This window comes from Hemiscyllium ocellatum, chromosome 33 (genome assembly GCF_020745735.1).
Source record: "Hemiscyllium ocellatum isolate sHemOce1 chromosome 33, sHemOce1.pat.X.cur, whole genome shotgun sequence".
NCBI classification, from domain to species: Eukaryota; Metazoa; Chordata; class Chondrichthyes; order Orectolobiformes; family Hemiscylliidae; genus Hemiscyllium; species Hemiscyllium ocellatum.
In genome coordinates, this window is record NC_083433.1 from 20416472 (window position 1) to 20433677 (window position 17206).

Consider the following 17206-nt stretch of genomic DNA (forward strand, 5'->3'; position numbering starts at 1 on the left):
CCTGCTCCTCGGATGCTGCCTGACCTGCTGTGCTTTTCCAGCACCACCCTCTTGACTCAGATCTCCAGCATCTGCAGTCCTCGCTTTCTCCCTCGCTCCTGATGGAGACAAGATGGAAATCTTCAATAGCATGGCTCTTTCTTTTTGATTTGATTTGATTTATTATTGTCATGTATCGAGATGCAGTGAAAATTATTATTTTGCCTGCTAACCTGACAAATCATATCTTACATAAGTATATCGGGGTAATAGAACAGAATGTGGAATATAGTGTTACAGCTACAGAGAAGGTGCAGAGAGAGAGATCACTCCAGTAAATGAGGCCCGTTCATAAACCTGTTAACAGCCGGGAAGAAGCTGTTCCTGAATCTGTCAGTACGGGTGCACAATCCCTCACCTGAAATGCTTGGGACCAGCTGGATTTTGGAATTCAGAACCTTTTGAATTTCAGAATAAGTGACAGATTGATGGTGAATGTTTTAAAAATCTTCTCAAATAACAGACTTACTGTGAGTAAACCGGGCCCTGAGACAGAACTGAGGCCTGCAAACGCCAAGCCACGCCCCCACACGCCGCCCCTGAGTGACACGCATCGAGTAGGGGTGGAGTTGGGCTAACTGTTTGCATGCCAAAACAACCTTGATAATGAGAAAAGAACTTCACGGAAAAGCCTTCGGATTTCGGAGCTTTTCGGATTTATAGAGTCGTAGAGATGTACACAGCACGGAAACAGACCCTTTGGTCCATCGCGTTCATGCTGACCAGATATCCCAACCCAATCTAGTCCCACCTGCCAGCACCTGGCCCACATCCCTCCGAACCCTTCCTATTCATATACCCCTCCAAATGCCTCTTAAATGTTGCAATTGTACCGGCCTCCACCACATCCTCTGGCAGCTCATTTCATACATGTACCACCTTCTGTGTGAAAATGTTGCCCCTAAGGTCTCTCTTATATCTTTCCCCTCTCACCCTAAACCTGCGCTGTCTAGTTCTGGACTCCCCGGCCCCAGGGAAAAGACTTTGTCTATTTATCCTATTCATGCCTTTCATGATTTTGTAAACCTGTGTAAGGTCACCCCTCAGCATCCGACACTCCAGGGAAAACAGCCCCAGCCTGTTCAGCCTCTCCCTGTAGCTCAAATCCTCCAACCCTGGCAACATCCTTGTAAATTTTTTTCTAAACCCTTTCAAGTTTCACAACATCTTTCCAATAGGAAGGAGACCAGAATTGCATGCAATATTCCAACAGTGGCCTAACCGATGTCCTGTACAGCCGCAACATGACCTCCCAACTCCTGTACTCAATACTCTGACCAATAAAGGAAAGCATACCAAATGCCTTCCTCACTATCCTATCTACCTGTGACTTTCGGATAAAGGGTTATCTACCTGCACATATTTCCAAACATTTGTACCTTCTGCCCAGTGGAAGATTGGGGAAGAGAATATATCAGCAATACTAAACTTTATTCGCTAAAGACTGGTGACAGTGGGGAATTCATCACTGTGGGAGAGTGCCTGATGCAAATAACTACGCAGCCACCATGCGACCCCATTGATAACAATATTTTTATGAATAAAGTATATATTTGAAGCAAAGGGCTCAATGTCAGGGAATTGAACCATTGCAGGAAACATGAAAAGCCAGTTTCGGACACCCATCCCAGCTTCCCTTTGACAATGGGCCGAACGGCCTGTTTCCACCCTGTCGGGATTCTATGATACATAGTCACTGATGCAGTTCAGTAACATATGAAGAAGCAAACAAACACAGGAGTTTGATTCAATCCAACAAACAAAACCCAGCGCATCTCTTACTTGTACAAGACTCGATATACATGCATTGGAGGCTTCAGGAGGGTCTGAATGGACCCCCATTTAACTTGGGCAGGAAGACTTCAAAGAGTGGCCCTTTGAGCCACATAACTGTGACTGGGTTACCTCTCCATTCTGAGTCGTTTAGTCTAACCCATCCAGTCTGACACCAGCTTTCATTGCTGCTGTTTGGTTAGAGTTATAGTGTTTTCTTTCTAAATATATGTATTCCTATAACGTTTGTATATTTTATCTCCCTTCTGCAGCTACATAAATATGTGAAGAAGCATTTCTGTGTTGGACAGATGGCAATAGTGGGAATAGGTAAATATGTGTAACAATTCTAAACAGGGAGCCTGTGTTTAATGTAAGACGTCACAGTGCTGTGTCAGGCAGGAGGTATCTGAGCGATAACCCTGGGATAACGTCAGTGGAAGATTCACTGTCATGCTGCAGTGTTCCATGCAACTTTCATCAAGGGGCAGGGAAATCATTCTGAAGAAGTTACTCTAGGATGATTATTGTCTCCTTACTCACTTTATACACAAGCATTAGTTTACCGTCCTTTATAAGAACAAATGCTTTGTATTTTCCCAAGCAGTGCAAATATTGAGTTAATAGGCGAGAGAGACTGAAGAGGTTTAGCTGGAGAGCGCAAGATTCCTGATCTGAAGAGGTTTTTAGCTGGCAGTTATAACTAGGGGTTCGAGACTGAAACATCGAGTCCATGATCTTATAGAAAGGTGGGGCAGCTTTCTCCTGATGTGTGTATGAGTGAGCTAACTCCTGCTTGGAGTTGTACAGAGCATAGTGAGGTCAGCCCTGGGGTACTGTGTAAAGTTTCAGTCACCGTACTGAAGGAGAGGTAGACTGGCCTTACTTGTGGGCTTGAAAGGCTTTGTTAGATTAATGAGGGAGCAAATTACTGCAGGTGCTGGAATCTGTCCTGAAAACAACAAATACTGGATATCACAGCAGGTCAGACAGCATCCATGGAGAGAGAGCATGCCAACCTTTCGAGTCCAGATGACTCCACGTCAGAGCTGACGTGTGGAGGGGGCAGCATTTTTGCTACAATTGGGGCAATGGTTGGAGTGCTAGGGGAGAAAGGATGTTGATCATGCTGATTAAGTGATACCTGTACCAGGAGGAGTGTGCTATTGATTAGAGATTGTATTCAATGGGCCTCAGTGTTCTTTGCAACTTGGAATGATCTCGCTATAAGATGTTGTTCCTCTGGCTGGGAGCCAAGATCTCAGGGAAGTAGCTGACCTCATAAACCTGAGACTAGTTTATACAGAACTAGGCTCCAAAAGTCCTGAACTCAGGGTTGGATTACCCGGTGTATTCTCCCTGCCAGCGAAGGATACAGGTTAGGGTGGCACGGTGGCTCAGTGGTTAGCACTGCTGCCTCACAGCACCAGGGACCTGGGTTCGATTCCAGCCTCGGGCGACTGTCTGGGCGGGGTTTGTACATTCTCATCTCACAATCCAAAGATGTACCTATTAGGGTGGATTGGCCATGCTAAATTGTCCATAGTGTCCAGGGATGTGCAGGCTAGGTGGATTAGCCATGGGAAAATGCATAATTATAGGGATAGGGTGGGATGCTCCTTGGAGGATCAGTGTGAACCTGATGGGTTGAATGGCCTGAATTGTAAGCATTCAGTGAGTTCCTTAAAGGACATTAGTGAACCAGGTAGGATCTTAATTCCCATTAACAATTGCTTCAATTCCAGGGTTTTGTTCAGTGAGTTTAATCCCATCACCTCTCGCTCCCCTAGTGGGATTTGAACCCTGGATCTCCGGGATGACGAACACGGTGACTCGTTCATAGCTCCACCCCCACTGTTCCCATTGAAACCCAAATGGTTGGAGGGTGAAACTGAGGGCTGCCTGCTGATAAAGGTAATCAGTTCCAAAATGGAGGAAGTGGGCTGTTTTTGAGCTGGGTGTTTGATGAGGTGATCTAACGAGGCTGGTCTGAGACCGTGCTCAATCACCGTCAGCCTGTACCCCACCCTGAAGGGTTTATTTGTCCTACGTTACAGTTCCCCAATGATTTGTACCTCACTCCCTCACCTTTTGTTGACTGGAATGTTCTTTTATCTGTACCTTTAGGGATGTCTCTCAGCCAGCTAACAAAGGCAGCTCAGCAACTGTTTGGCAAGGCTTCGGGCTATGGTCAGGCTGGGCCTAAGGCCCTGTATGGAGGAGGTAAGCGGAGCCTGGAACAGAAAGGCTGAGAACTGGCTTCAGTTCATTTCCTGGACGTTGGTGATGGTGACCAGGGAATGATTCATCTCCCTGAGCCCTGTTTTGAGCATCTGATACACTTTCCCAATGGCCCCAGCGTTGTTTCTAGTGGTCTTGCCCGTCAGTGTTACCAGGCTCCCTGACATTCGACAGGGCCCCTCCTCGCTAACTCGACAAAACGTGCTCCTGAAATCCACCCTCCGTATCCTGCTCTCCAGCCTCGGGAGGAACACTGCTCGCTGGCTGTTAGCTACCTCAGGTGGGGTGTGGTTTAGAGCGGGGGGGGTGCGTAGGGGCTTGTAAAATACCATACCTGCCCAGCCCATGTACCTACATTCCCCCTCCCCACACTCACCAGGGAGCAGAGGGTTTGTTCAGGGCTGGATTTGACTTGGCTGTGATGCTCCCTGCAGTCAAATAGCTGCCCACCCAACCCACGCGTAAGGACCGTTCCTCCATCAACGAGCAGGAATAGAATACCCCCCCTGCACAATTTAAACTCAAACCCCCCACCACCACCAAAGTCATGGGTGCCCCCATCTATGGCAGTCCTAGGTTGGTGAGTCAGTGATAACGATGCCAAGCATTTACTTTCATGTCTCGTTCCAGGTGAGCACCGCGAGGGCACCTCTGAGCCGCTGGTGCACGCCGCCGTGGTCTGTGAGGGTGAGGCTCTGGGCTCACAGGAGTCCCTGGCGTTTACCGCGCTGCAGCAGGTGCTGGGGGTGGGACCCCACGTCAAGAGAGGAAGCGGGATGACCAGCACCTTAACCCGGGCCGTAAGCAAGAGTACGGCGCAGCCCTTCACCGTGAGTTACCACGTCTCATCACTGGGGGTGGGGGCACTTGTCAGGTGACTACTCTGCAGAAGGAGAAGAACACGGTCGGTTGTAAAGTGCTTTGAGGCATCCTGTGGTGGTGTGAAAGGTGCTATATAAATGCAAGTTTCTTTCTATTCATTTGTTCCCTTCCCCTCCAGGCCTTTGCCTTCAATGTGTGCTACCAAGACTCTGGTCTGTTTGGGGTTTACACCATCTCTCAGGATGAGACAGCAGCTGATGTGAGTACAGGCTTCTGCTCTTCCACAAACTGGGTAGGCCCCGCAATGTGTGAACTGGAATCGATTATGTTCGCCAAATGCACACCTCTGACTGGGATAAAGGCACCCCTCTAACATCAGGACGCTGCTACAACCCTTCCACACTTCGCGTGGATCGTTCCAGTGTTGTCAGTTCCCACTCACTGAATCCATCTTTTTGTCTTCCCTTCACAACTTAGGGTGGCTCAGTGGTTAGCACTGCTGCCTCACAGCGCCAGGGACCCGGGTTTGATTCCAGCCTCAGGTGACTGTCTGTGTGGAGTTTGCACATTCTCCCCGTGTCTGTGTGGGTTTCCTCCGGGTGCTCCAGTTTCCTCCCAAAGATGTGCAGGTTAGGGTAAATTGGCCATGCTAAATTATCCATATTGTTCAGGGGTGTGTGGGTTATGTGAATTGGCCGTGCTAAATTGTCCATGGTGTTCAGGGGTGTGTAGGTTAGGTGCATGAATCAGGTGAATTGATCTGGGTGGGTTACTGTTCAGAGGGTCGGTGTTGGGCCAAATGGCCTGTTCCCAGACTGTAGGGATTCTGTGATTACACGTACAGAATGCTGAAACCAAACAAGAAAATGCTGGAAAATCTCAGCAGGTCTGGCTGCATCTGTAAGGAGAGAAAAGAGCTGTTTGACAAAGGGTCAGTTAGACTCGAAACCTCAGCTCTTTTCTCTCCTTACAGCTGCTGCCAGACCTGCTGAGATTTTCCAGCATTTTCTCTTTTTGGTTTCAGATTCCAGCATCCGCAGTAATTTGCTTTTATGTACGGAATGCTGATTGGAAGACCCAGTCCAGTTTCTGCTGTAGGTAGCAGATTGCAGTGCAGTGACGGGGGGAAGAAGTCTCACTGATACAGTCAGCTTTCTCCATGGTTGAACTGCAAGTTCGGAATATAGAAGAGAGGAGCAGGAATAGGCCATTCAGCCCCTCAAGCCTGCTGTAATGCTGATCATCGAGCTCAATACCCTCATCTCACCCTCTCCCATCTATTTCTTTGATCCTCTCAGCTTTACAAACTCTATCTACCTCCTTCCTGAAAATAATCAGAAGTCACACGACACCAGGTTATAGTCCAACAGGTTCCTTTGGAACGACAAGCTGTCGGAGCGCGGCTCCTTCATCAGGTGAAGACGCGCCGAGAGGCTCTGCTCCGAAAGCTCCTGATTTTGAATTAGTCTGTCGGACTATAACCTGGTGTCGTGTGACTGCTAACTGTGTCCACCCCAGCCCAACACCGGCACCTCCACATCCCTTCGTGAAAACAGGCAATGCTTGATTCCTGATGAAGGGCTTATGCCCGAAACGTCGAATTTCCTGTTCCTTGGATGCTGCCTGACCTGCTGTGCTTTAACCAGCAACACATTTTCAGCTGTGATCTCCAGCATCTGCAGACCTCGTTTTTTACCCGACTGCGATTAGGGCGATTAGGGCGGCACGGTGGCACAGTGGTTAGCACTGCTGCTTCACAGCACCAGAGACCCGGGTTCAATTCCCGACTCAGGCGACTGTGTGGAGTTTGCACGTTCTCCCTGTGTCTGTGTGGGTTTCCTCCGGGTGCTCCGGTTTCCTCCCACAGTCCAAAGATGTGTGGGTCAGATGAATTGGCCATGCTAAATTGCCCGTAGTGTTAGGTAAGGGGTAAATGTAGGGGTATGGGTGGGTTGCGCTTCGGCGGGTCGGTGTGGACTTGTTGGGCCGAAGGGCCTGTTTCCACACTGTAAGTAATCTAATCTGTAATCTAATCTGTAAGTAATCTAATCTGCTTTGATCTCAGCCATTTTCAGTAATGGTGATTTCCACACACTCACCACTCTCTGGGTATCTTCACCTCAGTCCTAAAAGCTATACCCCTTATCCTTAAACCGTTAACCCCTGTTCTGACCTTCCCCACCATCGGGAGCATTCTTCCTGCATCTAATCTGTCTAGACCTGTTAGAATTTAATGGGTTTCTATGAGATCACCCCTCATTCTTCAAAACTCCAGGGAATACAATCCAAACTGACTCAATGTCTCAGGAGAATCGACGTTTCAGGCATGAGCCATTCTTCAGGAATTCGGCTCATGCCCGAAACGTCAATTTTCCTGCTCTTTGGATGCTGCCTGACCTGCTGCGCTTTTCCAGCAACACATTTTCAGCTCTGATCTCCAGCATCTGCAGTCCTCACTTTCTCCTCCTGACTCAATGTCTCCTCCTGCATCAGTCCTGCCATTCCCAGGAATCAAGTTGGTAAATCTATAGGGACGTGGAATCAGACTTCAGTGAGATCATACTGGAATACTGTACACAGCTTTGGAGAATGGAAACCAATGTGTCACCGATCTCACTGGGCCCTTCCATAAGGGCCTAGAATGAAATTCATCAGGAACCGGACACCTCGCGGATCACATCTTAATATACACTGGAGAAGGGAATGAGATTGTCATCTAAAACTGGAGAATTGTGTATGGCTATGACGAAAAGGTTCTCAGTCATAATGCTCACTCACAGCAAAGAGCCAGTGGGCCAAGTAGCCTCCCTTTTCACCATGTAATCCGGAATTAACTAGAAATGTGAAAGGGAGTATCAAACTGAAAGAAAAAGGATATAATTGTGGAAAGACAGGTCAGAAGATTTGACAGAAGGCAAAAAAAATCAAAAAATGGCCCAAATATTAATAAAGAGAGAGAATTTAGAGTATGAGAGAAAGCTAGCCAGAAATCTAAAAGCAGATAGTGAGAGTTTCTGTAAATATTTAAAGGAGATAAGTGTTAACAAAGTGGGCATTGGTCCAATAGAAGGTGAAACTGGGGAATTAATAATGGAATATAATGAGAGGGCAGAGACATTGAAGAGGTATTTTCCATCAGCTTTCCCTGGACAATACCATTCTAGAATGGGTGCTAAATCAAGAAATGGAAGGAGGGAGGAAGTCTGAAAAATCACAGTCACCTGGAGGAGGTGGGACTGAGCAAACTGTTGGAGCTGTGAGCCGCAAGGTGTCCGGTTCCTGATGAATTTCGTTCTAGGACCTTAAGGAAGGGGCCAGCGAGATCGGTGACACATTGGTTTCCATTTTCCAAAGCCCCTTGATTCAGGGAGGAGGCCGTTGGATCGCAAGATAGTAAATGAAACTCCTTTATTCAAGATGAGAGGGAGATAGAAACTAGGAAGCTACAGGCCTGTTGGCTTAACATCCATCATCGAGTTATTAAAAATTTTAACAGGGCACTTGGCTAAGCTTAAGGTAATCAGACAGAGTCAATACGGTTTTTCAGAGAAATCATGTCTGACCAATCTACTGGAGTTCCTAGAGGAGCTAATTCATGCTGTGGATGAAGGGTCTATTGGTGGATGTTGTGTATTTGAAGTTCCAGAAAACGTTTCGTAAGAGTAGGGAGTGCTGGGTGCTTTTATGGTACACCAGCTCCCTGATTCAGACCCTGGGTGTATGTAGTGAGGTGTGGTGTGGTGGAGAACAGAGGAGGCAGATGCTTCAGAGGCCAAATAAACTCTTGATGTTATTAAAACAAACAAAACTTTGCTCTCCTGATGAATTTATAAAGCATGAGCAGCAAAATATACCGGTGTCTCGTGCAGTGTAAGTTGTTGTACCCTCTGATGTTTTGACATTCTTGTGTCTGTCCTGATGAGTCAGGAGTGTGGTGCTGGAAAAGCACAACAGGTCAGGCAGCATCCTGATGAAGGGCTTATGCCCGAAATGTCGACTCTCCTGCTCCTCGGATGCTGCCTGACCTTCTGTGCTTTCGCAGCACCACATTCTCTGACTCTGACTCTCCAGCGTCTGCAGTCCTCACCTTCTCCCGAAATTGAAAGTATATACAATAACTGAAAAAGAAAATGAATATTTCAAGAAACCCAATGTTACGGATCAAGCCAAGTGAGACTTATCTGACAGCTCGCTAGCAATCCAGTTAACCCTTGCATCTCTGACTAGTTTAAAACTACAGAGAACTGTTAATCACTGGGTGTCAGGAGAAAGGAGAGAGAGAGACAGAGAAAATGCTCATCCCGGGGTCCTGTCCTGCTCCCTCCCTCGTGGGGGTGCCCTGCACCATCAGCTCCAAAGCCTACCCTTCCAATCATATCTAACTGAGCTGAGACAGAGAATCTCAGTGGCTCTCAGTGACCCCCCTGAAGTGACTTCAGTCGGCTCAGACAGTTCTGGACATCATGGTATGGACGGCATGGTGGCTCAGTGGTTAGCATTGCTGTCTCACAATGCCAGGGCCTAGGGTTCGATTCCAGCCTCGGGCGACTGTCTGTGTGGAGTTTGCAATTCTCCCCGTGTCTGCGTGGGTTTCCTCTGGGTGCTCCGGTTTCCTCCCACAGTCCAAAGATGTGCAGGTCAGGTGAATTGGCCATGGGAAATTGCCCGTACTGTTAGGTAGATTAGCCTGAGGGAAATGGGTCTGGATGGGTTACTCTTCGGGGGGTGTCAGTGTAGACTTGTTGGGCTGAAGGGCCTATTCCCACAATGTAGGGAATCTAGTCATTGGCACTGCCCCCGGTCTGTCTCTCAGCTCTCCGGTCGCTCCTCATCGGTATGTGGAGATTGGACGAGAAGATCGTTTTCTTTGCCTCTTCCTTTTCCTGAGTCCATGATGGTGCCGGTCTGTGACTCACTGCGACTGGCTGGGGTTGATTCTCCACACTCTGGCCGGACCTCTTGCTGAATCTGACCCCCACTTCGAGATCAGGGGGTTCCCCAGTTATACCCCCTGCCAGTTCCCCATATCTCCTGCCAAATCTGGATTTGATGACTGAGCTCCTCGTCCCTGGGCTGAACAAGGCACCTGATTAATGGTTTCGGTGTAAATGGTTCTCCGATCAAAGTGAATGGGTTTGCGATACTTTTAAATGTCCAGTGTTTCTCTTGGATGGATGGATGGAGGTTAAAGTTTTACTGATGACTGTAAAGCCTTCACTTTCAGAGGCGAGCACTTTTAGCATGTGGTAACAATGGTGTGGAATGTTCTGTTACTCTCTGTCCCAGCAAAGCGATTAAACGTTGAATGGTTTTGTATTTTGTCAGCTCCAGAATGTCTCAGTTGCTTGCTCTGCAGGCTGGTGTTCATTGTCTTTCGCTGAGGTGCGTGTGGTGTATTTAAAAGCTAAACCCCTGGTCCAGACAGCTGCCCCTAGCCTCGCATATCGCCTAGTCTGTGTCAGCCAGACAGCTCAGTGAATCTTCGTTCAGCTGCGAATTCCGCAAACTCATGTCCCAAATTTAAAGGGGTTTATCTCTTGAACAGGCATAAGGAAGATAATACGATGAAGGGTATGTAGGTTGGTCTGATCATGGAGTAGGGTAAAGGGCTGGCACAAAGTCGAGGGTTGAAGGGCCTGTACTGTGTTGGACTGTTCTATGTCCTGTGTTCTAGTCCAGGGTATCTGATGTGGATGTTTGCCCCACCTTGGATAAGGGCCCACATCAAAGGATATTGTGGAGAATAAAAGCTCATCATAGAAGGGATTACCTAACAGGAAACAGAGAGTAGCTACAAATGGGTGTCTTTTAGGCCAACCAGAAACAACAAGCATCATTGCTGAGACCTCAACGGTTTATAACTGGATGGCTCAGTGGTTAGCACTGCTGCCTCACAGTACCAGGGCCCTGGGTTCGATTCCAGCCTCGGGAGACTGTCTGTGTGGAGTTGGCACATTCTCCCTGTGTCTGCGTGGGCTTCCTCCCACAGTCCAAAGGTGTGCAGGTTAGGTGGATTGGCCGTTGGGAAATGCAGGATGATAGGGTGGGGTCATGGGTCTGGGTGGGATGCTCTTTGGAGGGCTGGTGCAAACCCGATGGGTCGAATGGCCTCTCTCCGCACTGTATGATTCTAATTTCTGTAAACAGGTTAGATGAGGGGACGGAAGGTATAGCAATCACACTTGCAGACAATATAAATTAAGGTCAGGAAGTAAGGTTTAAACACAAGGAACATTTGTCCAAGCAACAATTAGAAACCTGCCTAATTTAAGCTCAAACATTTGGGACAAAATGTACCAGATGTGAAACAGAAAGCTTGTTGTAGCCTGGCTGAACCATGGAGAAAGCACACTATATTGCAGTATCAATGTGATATCTTCTCCGGCCTACAGCATCAGCTGGACTGGGGCCTCCAATCAACATTTTGTACACTCCCCTTAAGTTGTGAAGAGGTGACAAATAGGTTGGTTCTCCAGTGAGGGGGCAGTGATGTGGGGAAATGTGAAGTTGGCAGGAAAAATATAAAATGTTACCTAAATAATGAGAGCTCTGACACACCTTTGTGCATAAATCGCCAAACCTTAGCGTGCAGATGCAGGAAGTAATCAGGAACGCAGACAGAGCGTTACCATTTCTCACGAGGGGAATTGAATACAAATGCAGGGAGGTTATGTTTCAGCGACACAGGGCACCAGTGAGGCTGCCTCTGAAATAATGTGCACAGTCACGGCTACCTTACTCATGGAAGAATATAAGTGTATTGTAGAGAAGGCTTATGGGCAGCTCACCTTATGAGGAACAGTTGGACAAGTTAGGCTTGTATAGAGATGTACAGCATGGAAACACCCTTCGGTCCAATGTGTCCAGATATCCCAACTCAATCTAGTCCCACCTGCCAGCACCCGGCCCATATCCAAACCCTTCCTATTCATATACCCATCCAAATGCCTTTTAAATGTTGTAATTGTACCAGCCTCCACCACTTCCTGTAGCAGCTCATTCCATACACGTACCACCCTCTGCATGAAAAAGTTGCCCCTTAGGTCTCTTATATATCATTCCCCTCTCACCCTAAACCTATGCCCTCTAGTTCTGGACACCCCCACCCCAGGGAAAAGACTTTGTCTATTTATCCTATCCGTGCCCCTCATAATTTTGTAAACCTCTATAAGGTCACCCCTCAGCCTCCGACGCTCCAGGGAAAACAGCCCCAGCCTGTTTAGCCTCTCCCTGTAGCTCAAACCCACCAACCCTGGCAACATCCTTGTAAATCTTTTTTGAATGCAAGTTTTGGGTTGCATTTAGAACAGTAAGAGGTAGGCCGGTAGGAGGCTGGAGGAGCAGTGCAAGCCAGGCAGCATCAGGAGGTGGAGAAGTCGATGTTTCGGGTGTAACCCTTCTTCAGTTCTCCACCTCCTGATGCTGCCTGGTTTGCTGTGTTCCTCCAGCCTCCTGCTTGTCTACCTCAGATTCCAGCTCCTGCAGTGTTTTTTGTCTCTTTAGAAATGTAAGAGGCAACATTCATTGAAACATAAAATCCTAAAGCCTCGTGACAGGATGAATGTGGAGAGACTGTCCCCTCTTCCAGGAAAATCTAGATCCGGGGCCAATGTTTCAAACCCAGGGGACACCCAGTTAAAACAGAGAGTCGATGAAAATCGTTCTCTGCGAGAACTCTGGCTGAAAAGGTGTTGCAAGCAGAGTCTGGAATACCCATAGGGTGCACGTAGATAGACTCTTGTTAAACGTGGGGGTGCAGGAGTGTGGATTTGAGGTCGCAATCAGGTCAGCCATGATTTTCTTGTCAGAAGTCACGAGACGCCAGATTATAGTCCCAACGCTGTTTGTTCTGAAAGCTTGTGATTGCAAATAAACCTGTTGGACTATAACCTGATATCGTGTGACCTCTGACCTTGTCCAGCCCAGTCCAACACCGGCACCTCCACATTGTGGAGCAGCCAGCAGGAGCTGAATGGCCTCCTCCTGATAGGTATTGAATTGAAGGAGTTTGATCAGGCAGGCCGCACAGAATACACTCCTCCCTTGTTTTGGGGGGTGATGGGAACTTCATGCTGGAGCCTGTATCTCCCAGAAAACATTCCGCTGAAGTGGGAGGTGAGAATTAAGCACATGTGACAAAAAGGGAATTACAATGACAGGACTGCAGGGTTTGAGCTACAGGGAGAGGCTGAACAGGCTGGGGCTGTTTTCCCTGGAGCAGCGGAGGCTGAGGGCTGACCTTATAGAGGTTTATAAAATCATGAGGGGCATGGATAGGGTAAATAGACAAAGTCTTTTCCCTGGGGTGGGGGAGTCCAGAACTAGAGGGCATAGGTTTAGGGTGAGAGGGGAAAGATATAAAAGAGACCTAAGGAGCAACGTTTTCACTCAGAGGGTGGTACGTGTTTGGAATGAGCTGCCAGAGGATGTGGTGGAGGCTGGTACAATTGCAACATTTAAAAGGCATTTGGATGGGTATGTGAATAGGAAGGGTTTGGAGGGATATGGGCCAGGTGCTGGCAGGTGGGACTAGACTGGGTTGGGATATCTGGTCGGCATGGACGGGTTGGACCAAAGGGTCTGTTTCCATGCTATACATCTCTATGACTCTATGACTCTACAGACAGGTCTGTTCCTGAGGACTGTGGATATACAACGACAGGAGGGAGTAGGAATGGCCATGTAGTGTCTTCACACAATTTAGAGATGTAAATAATTGTCTGCGTAGGCCAATCAGAGCTTAGGTATGCAGATGAGACTCCTAACAGACTGTGCAGTTCATGGGGAACTCAATTGACCAGCATTTTGGGGATTAGAATCCCAACTGATTGGATGTTCTGGGGCGGGGGGGGTGAGTGTGGTAATATTGAGGTATTGCCATTGCACGAGTCATTGAGGAATCTCAGCTAATACTCCAGAGGTTTGGCAGGGGAAAGATGTGGGGACAATTCCCACTGACTGCCTGGTGACTCTTGGTGGGATGTTTGCCTGAGTGACTGCTAATTGCAGTCAGAATCAGACTGGGCATGGTCCTGTAGTTCAGTGGCAGTGTCCTTACCTCTGGGCCGGGAGCTCCAGGTCCTGGTTTGTTTCCATGCTGTGTACCCCTCTGACTCTAGCTCCTGCCTAATATTCCCAGTTTGGGATTGAGCGCATCTCCCTTTTGGCTGAATAAAAATGCGTGTTTCCTCTGATCGATGAGTCTGATGTTGCAGGTTATCAATGCCGCTGTGTCACACGTCAAACATGTAGCTGATGGCAAGATAAGCGAGGAAGACATCGAGAGAGGAAAGTAAGTACAGGGCCTGCTTATATCCAGTATCTGATTCTGATGTGAAGAGAGGATGTTGTGTTTGGCGTGCCTAAATTAGCATGTTTTGTGGTAAAGACTGGAAAGTGAGTTTGCTCTGGAATTTAGTAGCAGGATTAGGCTATTCAGCCCCTTGAACACTCCTCTCCATTCAATGAGACTATGGCTGACATAACTGTCGCCTCAACTCCACTTTCCCACCTGCAGTTCCCCTGACAACATGACCCACAACTCCCCTCACAGAAAGCTGAGGTGGGTGTGGTGTCATCTCTCTGTGGATTGGTAAATCCTTATAGAGTCATAGAGACGTACAGCACGGAAACAGACCCTTCGGTCCAACCCGTCCACGTCGACCAGATATCCCAACCCAATCTAGTCCCACCTGCCAGCACCCGGCCCATATCCCTCCAAACCCTTCCTATTCATATGCCCATCCAAATGCCTCTTCAATGTTGTAATTGTACCAGCCTCCATCACTCCCTCTGGCAGCTCATTCCATACACGTACCACCCTCTGTGTGAAAAAGTTTCCCCTTAGGTCCCTTTTATATCTTTCCCCTCTCACCCTAAACCTATGCCCTCTAGTTCTGCCCTCCCCGACTCCAGGGAAAAGACTTTGCCTACTTACCCTATCCATGCCCCTCATAATTTTATAAACCTTTATAAGGTCACCCCTCAGCCTCCGACGCTCCAGGGAAAACTGCCCTAGTCTGTTCAGCCTCTCCTCATAGCTCAAATCCTCCAACCCTGGCAACATCCTTGTAATTTTTTCTGAACCCTTTCAAGTTCCATAACATCTTTCCGATAGGAAGGAGACCAGAATTGCACGCGATATTCCAAGAGTGGCCTAACCAATGTCCTGTACAGCCGCAACATGACCTCCCAACTCCTGTACTCAATACTCTGACCAATAAAGGAAAGCATACCAAACGCCGCCTTCACTATCCTATCTACCTGCGACTTCACTTTCAAGGAGCTATGAACCTGCACTCCAAGGTCTCTTTGTTCAGCAACACTCCCCAGGACCTTACCATTCAGTGTATAAGTCCTGCTAAGATTTGCTTTCCCAAAATGCAGCACCTTGCATTTATCTGAATTAAACTCCATCTGCCACTTCTCAGCCCATTGGCCCATCTGATCAAGATCCTGTTGTCCACTACCCCTCCAACTTTGGTGTCAACTGCAAACTTACTAACTGTACCTCTTATGCTCGCATCAAATCATTTATGTAAATGACAGAAAATAAAGGACCCAGCACCGATCCTTGTGGCACTCCACTGGTCACAGGCCTCCAGTCTGAAAAACAACCCTCCACCACCACCCTCTGTTTTCTATCTTTGAGCCAGTTCTGTATCCAAATGGCTAGTTCTCCCTGTATTCCATGAGATCTAACCTTGCTAATCAGTCTCCCATGGGGAACCTTGTCGAACGCCTTACTGAAGTCCATATCGATCACATCTACTGCTCTGCCCTCATTAATCCTCTTTGTTACTTCTTCAAAAAACTCAGTCAAGTTTGTGAGACATAATTTCCCATGCACAAAGCCATGTTGACTATCCCTAATCAGTCCTTGCCTTTCCAAATACATGTACATCCTGTCCCTCAGGATTCCCTCCAACAACTTGCCCATCACCGAGGTCAAGACCTGTGTTCTGAAACCATAAAGAACAAGTCCAGGAAATGTTCAAAATCAACGAGAGTCTGGGGAAATGGGGGTCGGATTGTAGGGTGAACAATCATTCCCAGTCTCCAAGGCAACGCCTTGCCTAGGGTCAGCTCACGAACCAGTCAGTACTCCCTTCACCTCACGTAGCATAATCTACCGCTCCCCCAACTCTCTCGTTTCTGTCCCGAAGAGACACGAGGAGAAAAAAAACCCTAAAAAAGTGTTTGCATTTGTCTTTTGCAGCAAAACTCAAAATCTGTGGCATCAAATATCCCTTTGTCTGTTAATGTGGAGTCTTTTCACCACCCTGCCCCCACTCTCCCTCTTTCTGTCACAACGTAATGAGGCTATTACTTTGGTATCTCAATGACCTTGGAACGCTGAAGACGTATCACTTGTGGGACCTCCACCATTGCAGTGAGAAGACAGATGCTTCTGGAACAGCGTCCTCTCTAATCCTGCTTTCTCACTCCCTAGCCTCTCTCACACTAAGCTGCTAATCATAGGAAACCATCTCCACGGGGTGGGATATATGTTGATCATCTGCCTGACATCAGATTTCCCAAAGCAACGTCACGACTGTGACCTCAGTCACAGCAGGAGATTCCCAGACAGATAATGGTCATACAGTTGTGTTACCATCACTGACTCCTCCAATGTCAACATCCTGTGGGTTACCATTGACCAGAAACTCAACTGTCAAGAGTGTGGTGCTGGGAAAGCGCTGCAGGTCAGGCAGAATCTGAGGAGCAGGAAAATCGACGTTTTGGGCATAAGCCCTTCATCAGGAAGCCCTTCTCCACCTTCCTGAAGAAGGGCTTATGTCCGAAACATCGATTCTCCTGCTCCTCGGATGCTGCCTGACCTGCTGTGCTTTCCCAGCACCATACTCTCGACCCTGATCTCCAGCATCTGCAGTCCTCACTTTGTCCCAGAAACTCAACTGGACTGGCGCCACATCAACACGGTGGCTACAAGTTCAGATCAGAGGCCGGTGAGTAACTCACCTCCTGACTCTCCAAATCCTGCCCACCGTCCACAAGTCCACGGGTCAGGAGCGTGACTGAACCCTCTCTCCACTGGTCTGGATGGGGGCAGCCCCAACGACACTCAAGGAGCTCGACACCATCCAGGACAAAGCATCCCCCCTGCTCGATTGGCAGTGCACCCACAAGCGTCTAATCCCAGCTCAGTCGCAGCAGTGGGTATCTCTCTACAAGATGCGCTGCAGAAATTCACAGAAGGTCCTTCGACAGCACCTTCCAAAACCCACGACCACTTCCATCGAGAACGATAAGGGCAGCAGGTACATGGGAACGCCACCCCCTGCAAGTCCCCCTCCCCACCATCCTGACC

The 17206-nt window shown here is 48.2% G+C and overlaps 1 protein-coding gene across 1 annotated transcript in view; it reads left to right on the forward strand.

Moving 5' to 3' along the window:
• LOC132831226 (cytochrome b-c1 complex subunit 2, mitochondrial-like) overlaps positions 1 to 17206 on the forward strand; it is a 54630-nt gene that overhangs the window by 32389 nt on the left and 5035 nt on the right. The window contains exons 7-11 of the mRNA XM_060849236.1: positions 2085 to 2142; positions 3940 to 4035; positions 4684 to 4883; positions 5054 to 5134; positions 14091 to 14167. Of these exons, the coding sequence (XP_060705219.1) occupies positions 2085 to 2142; positions 3940 to 4035; positions 4684 to 4883; positions 5054 to 5134; positions 14091 to 14167 (512 nt within the window). The remainder of the gene's footprint in view (positions 1 to 2084; positions 2143 to 3939; positions 4036 to 4683; positions 4884 to 5053; positions 5135 to 14090; positions 14168 to 17206) is intronic.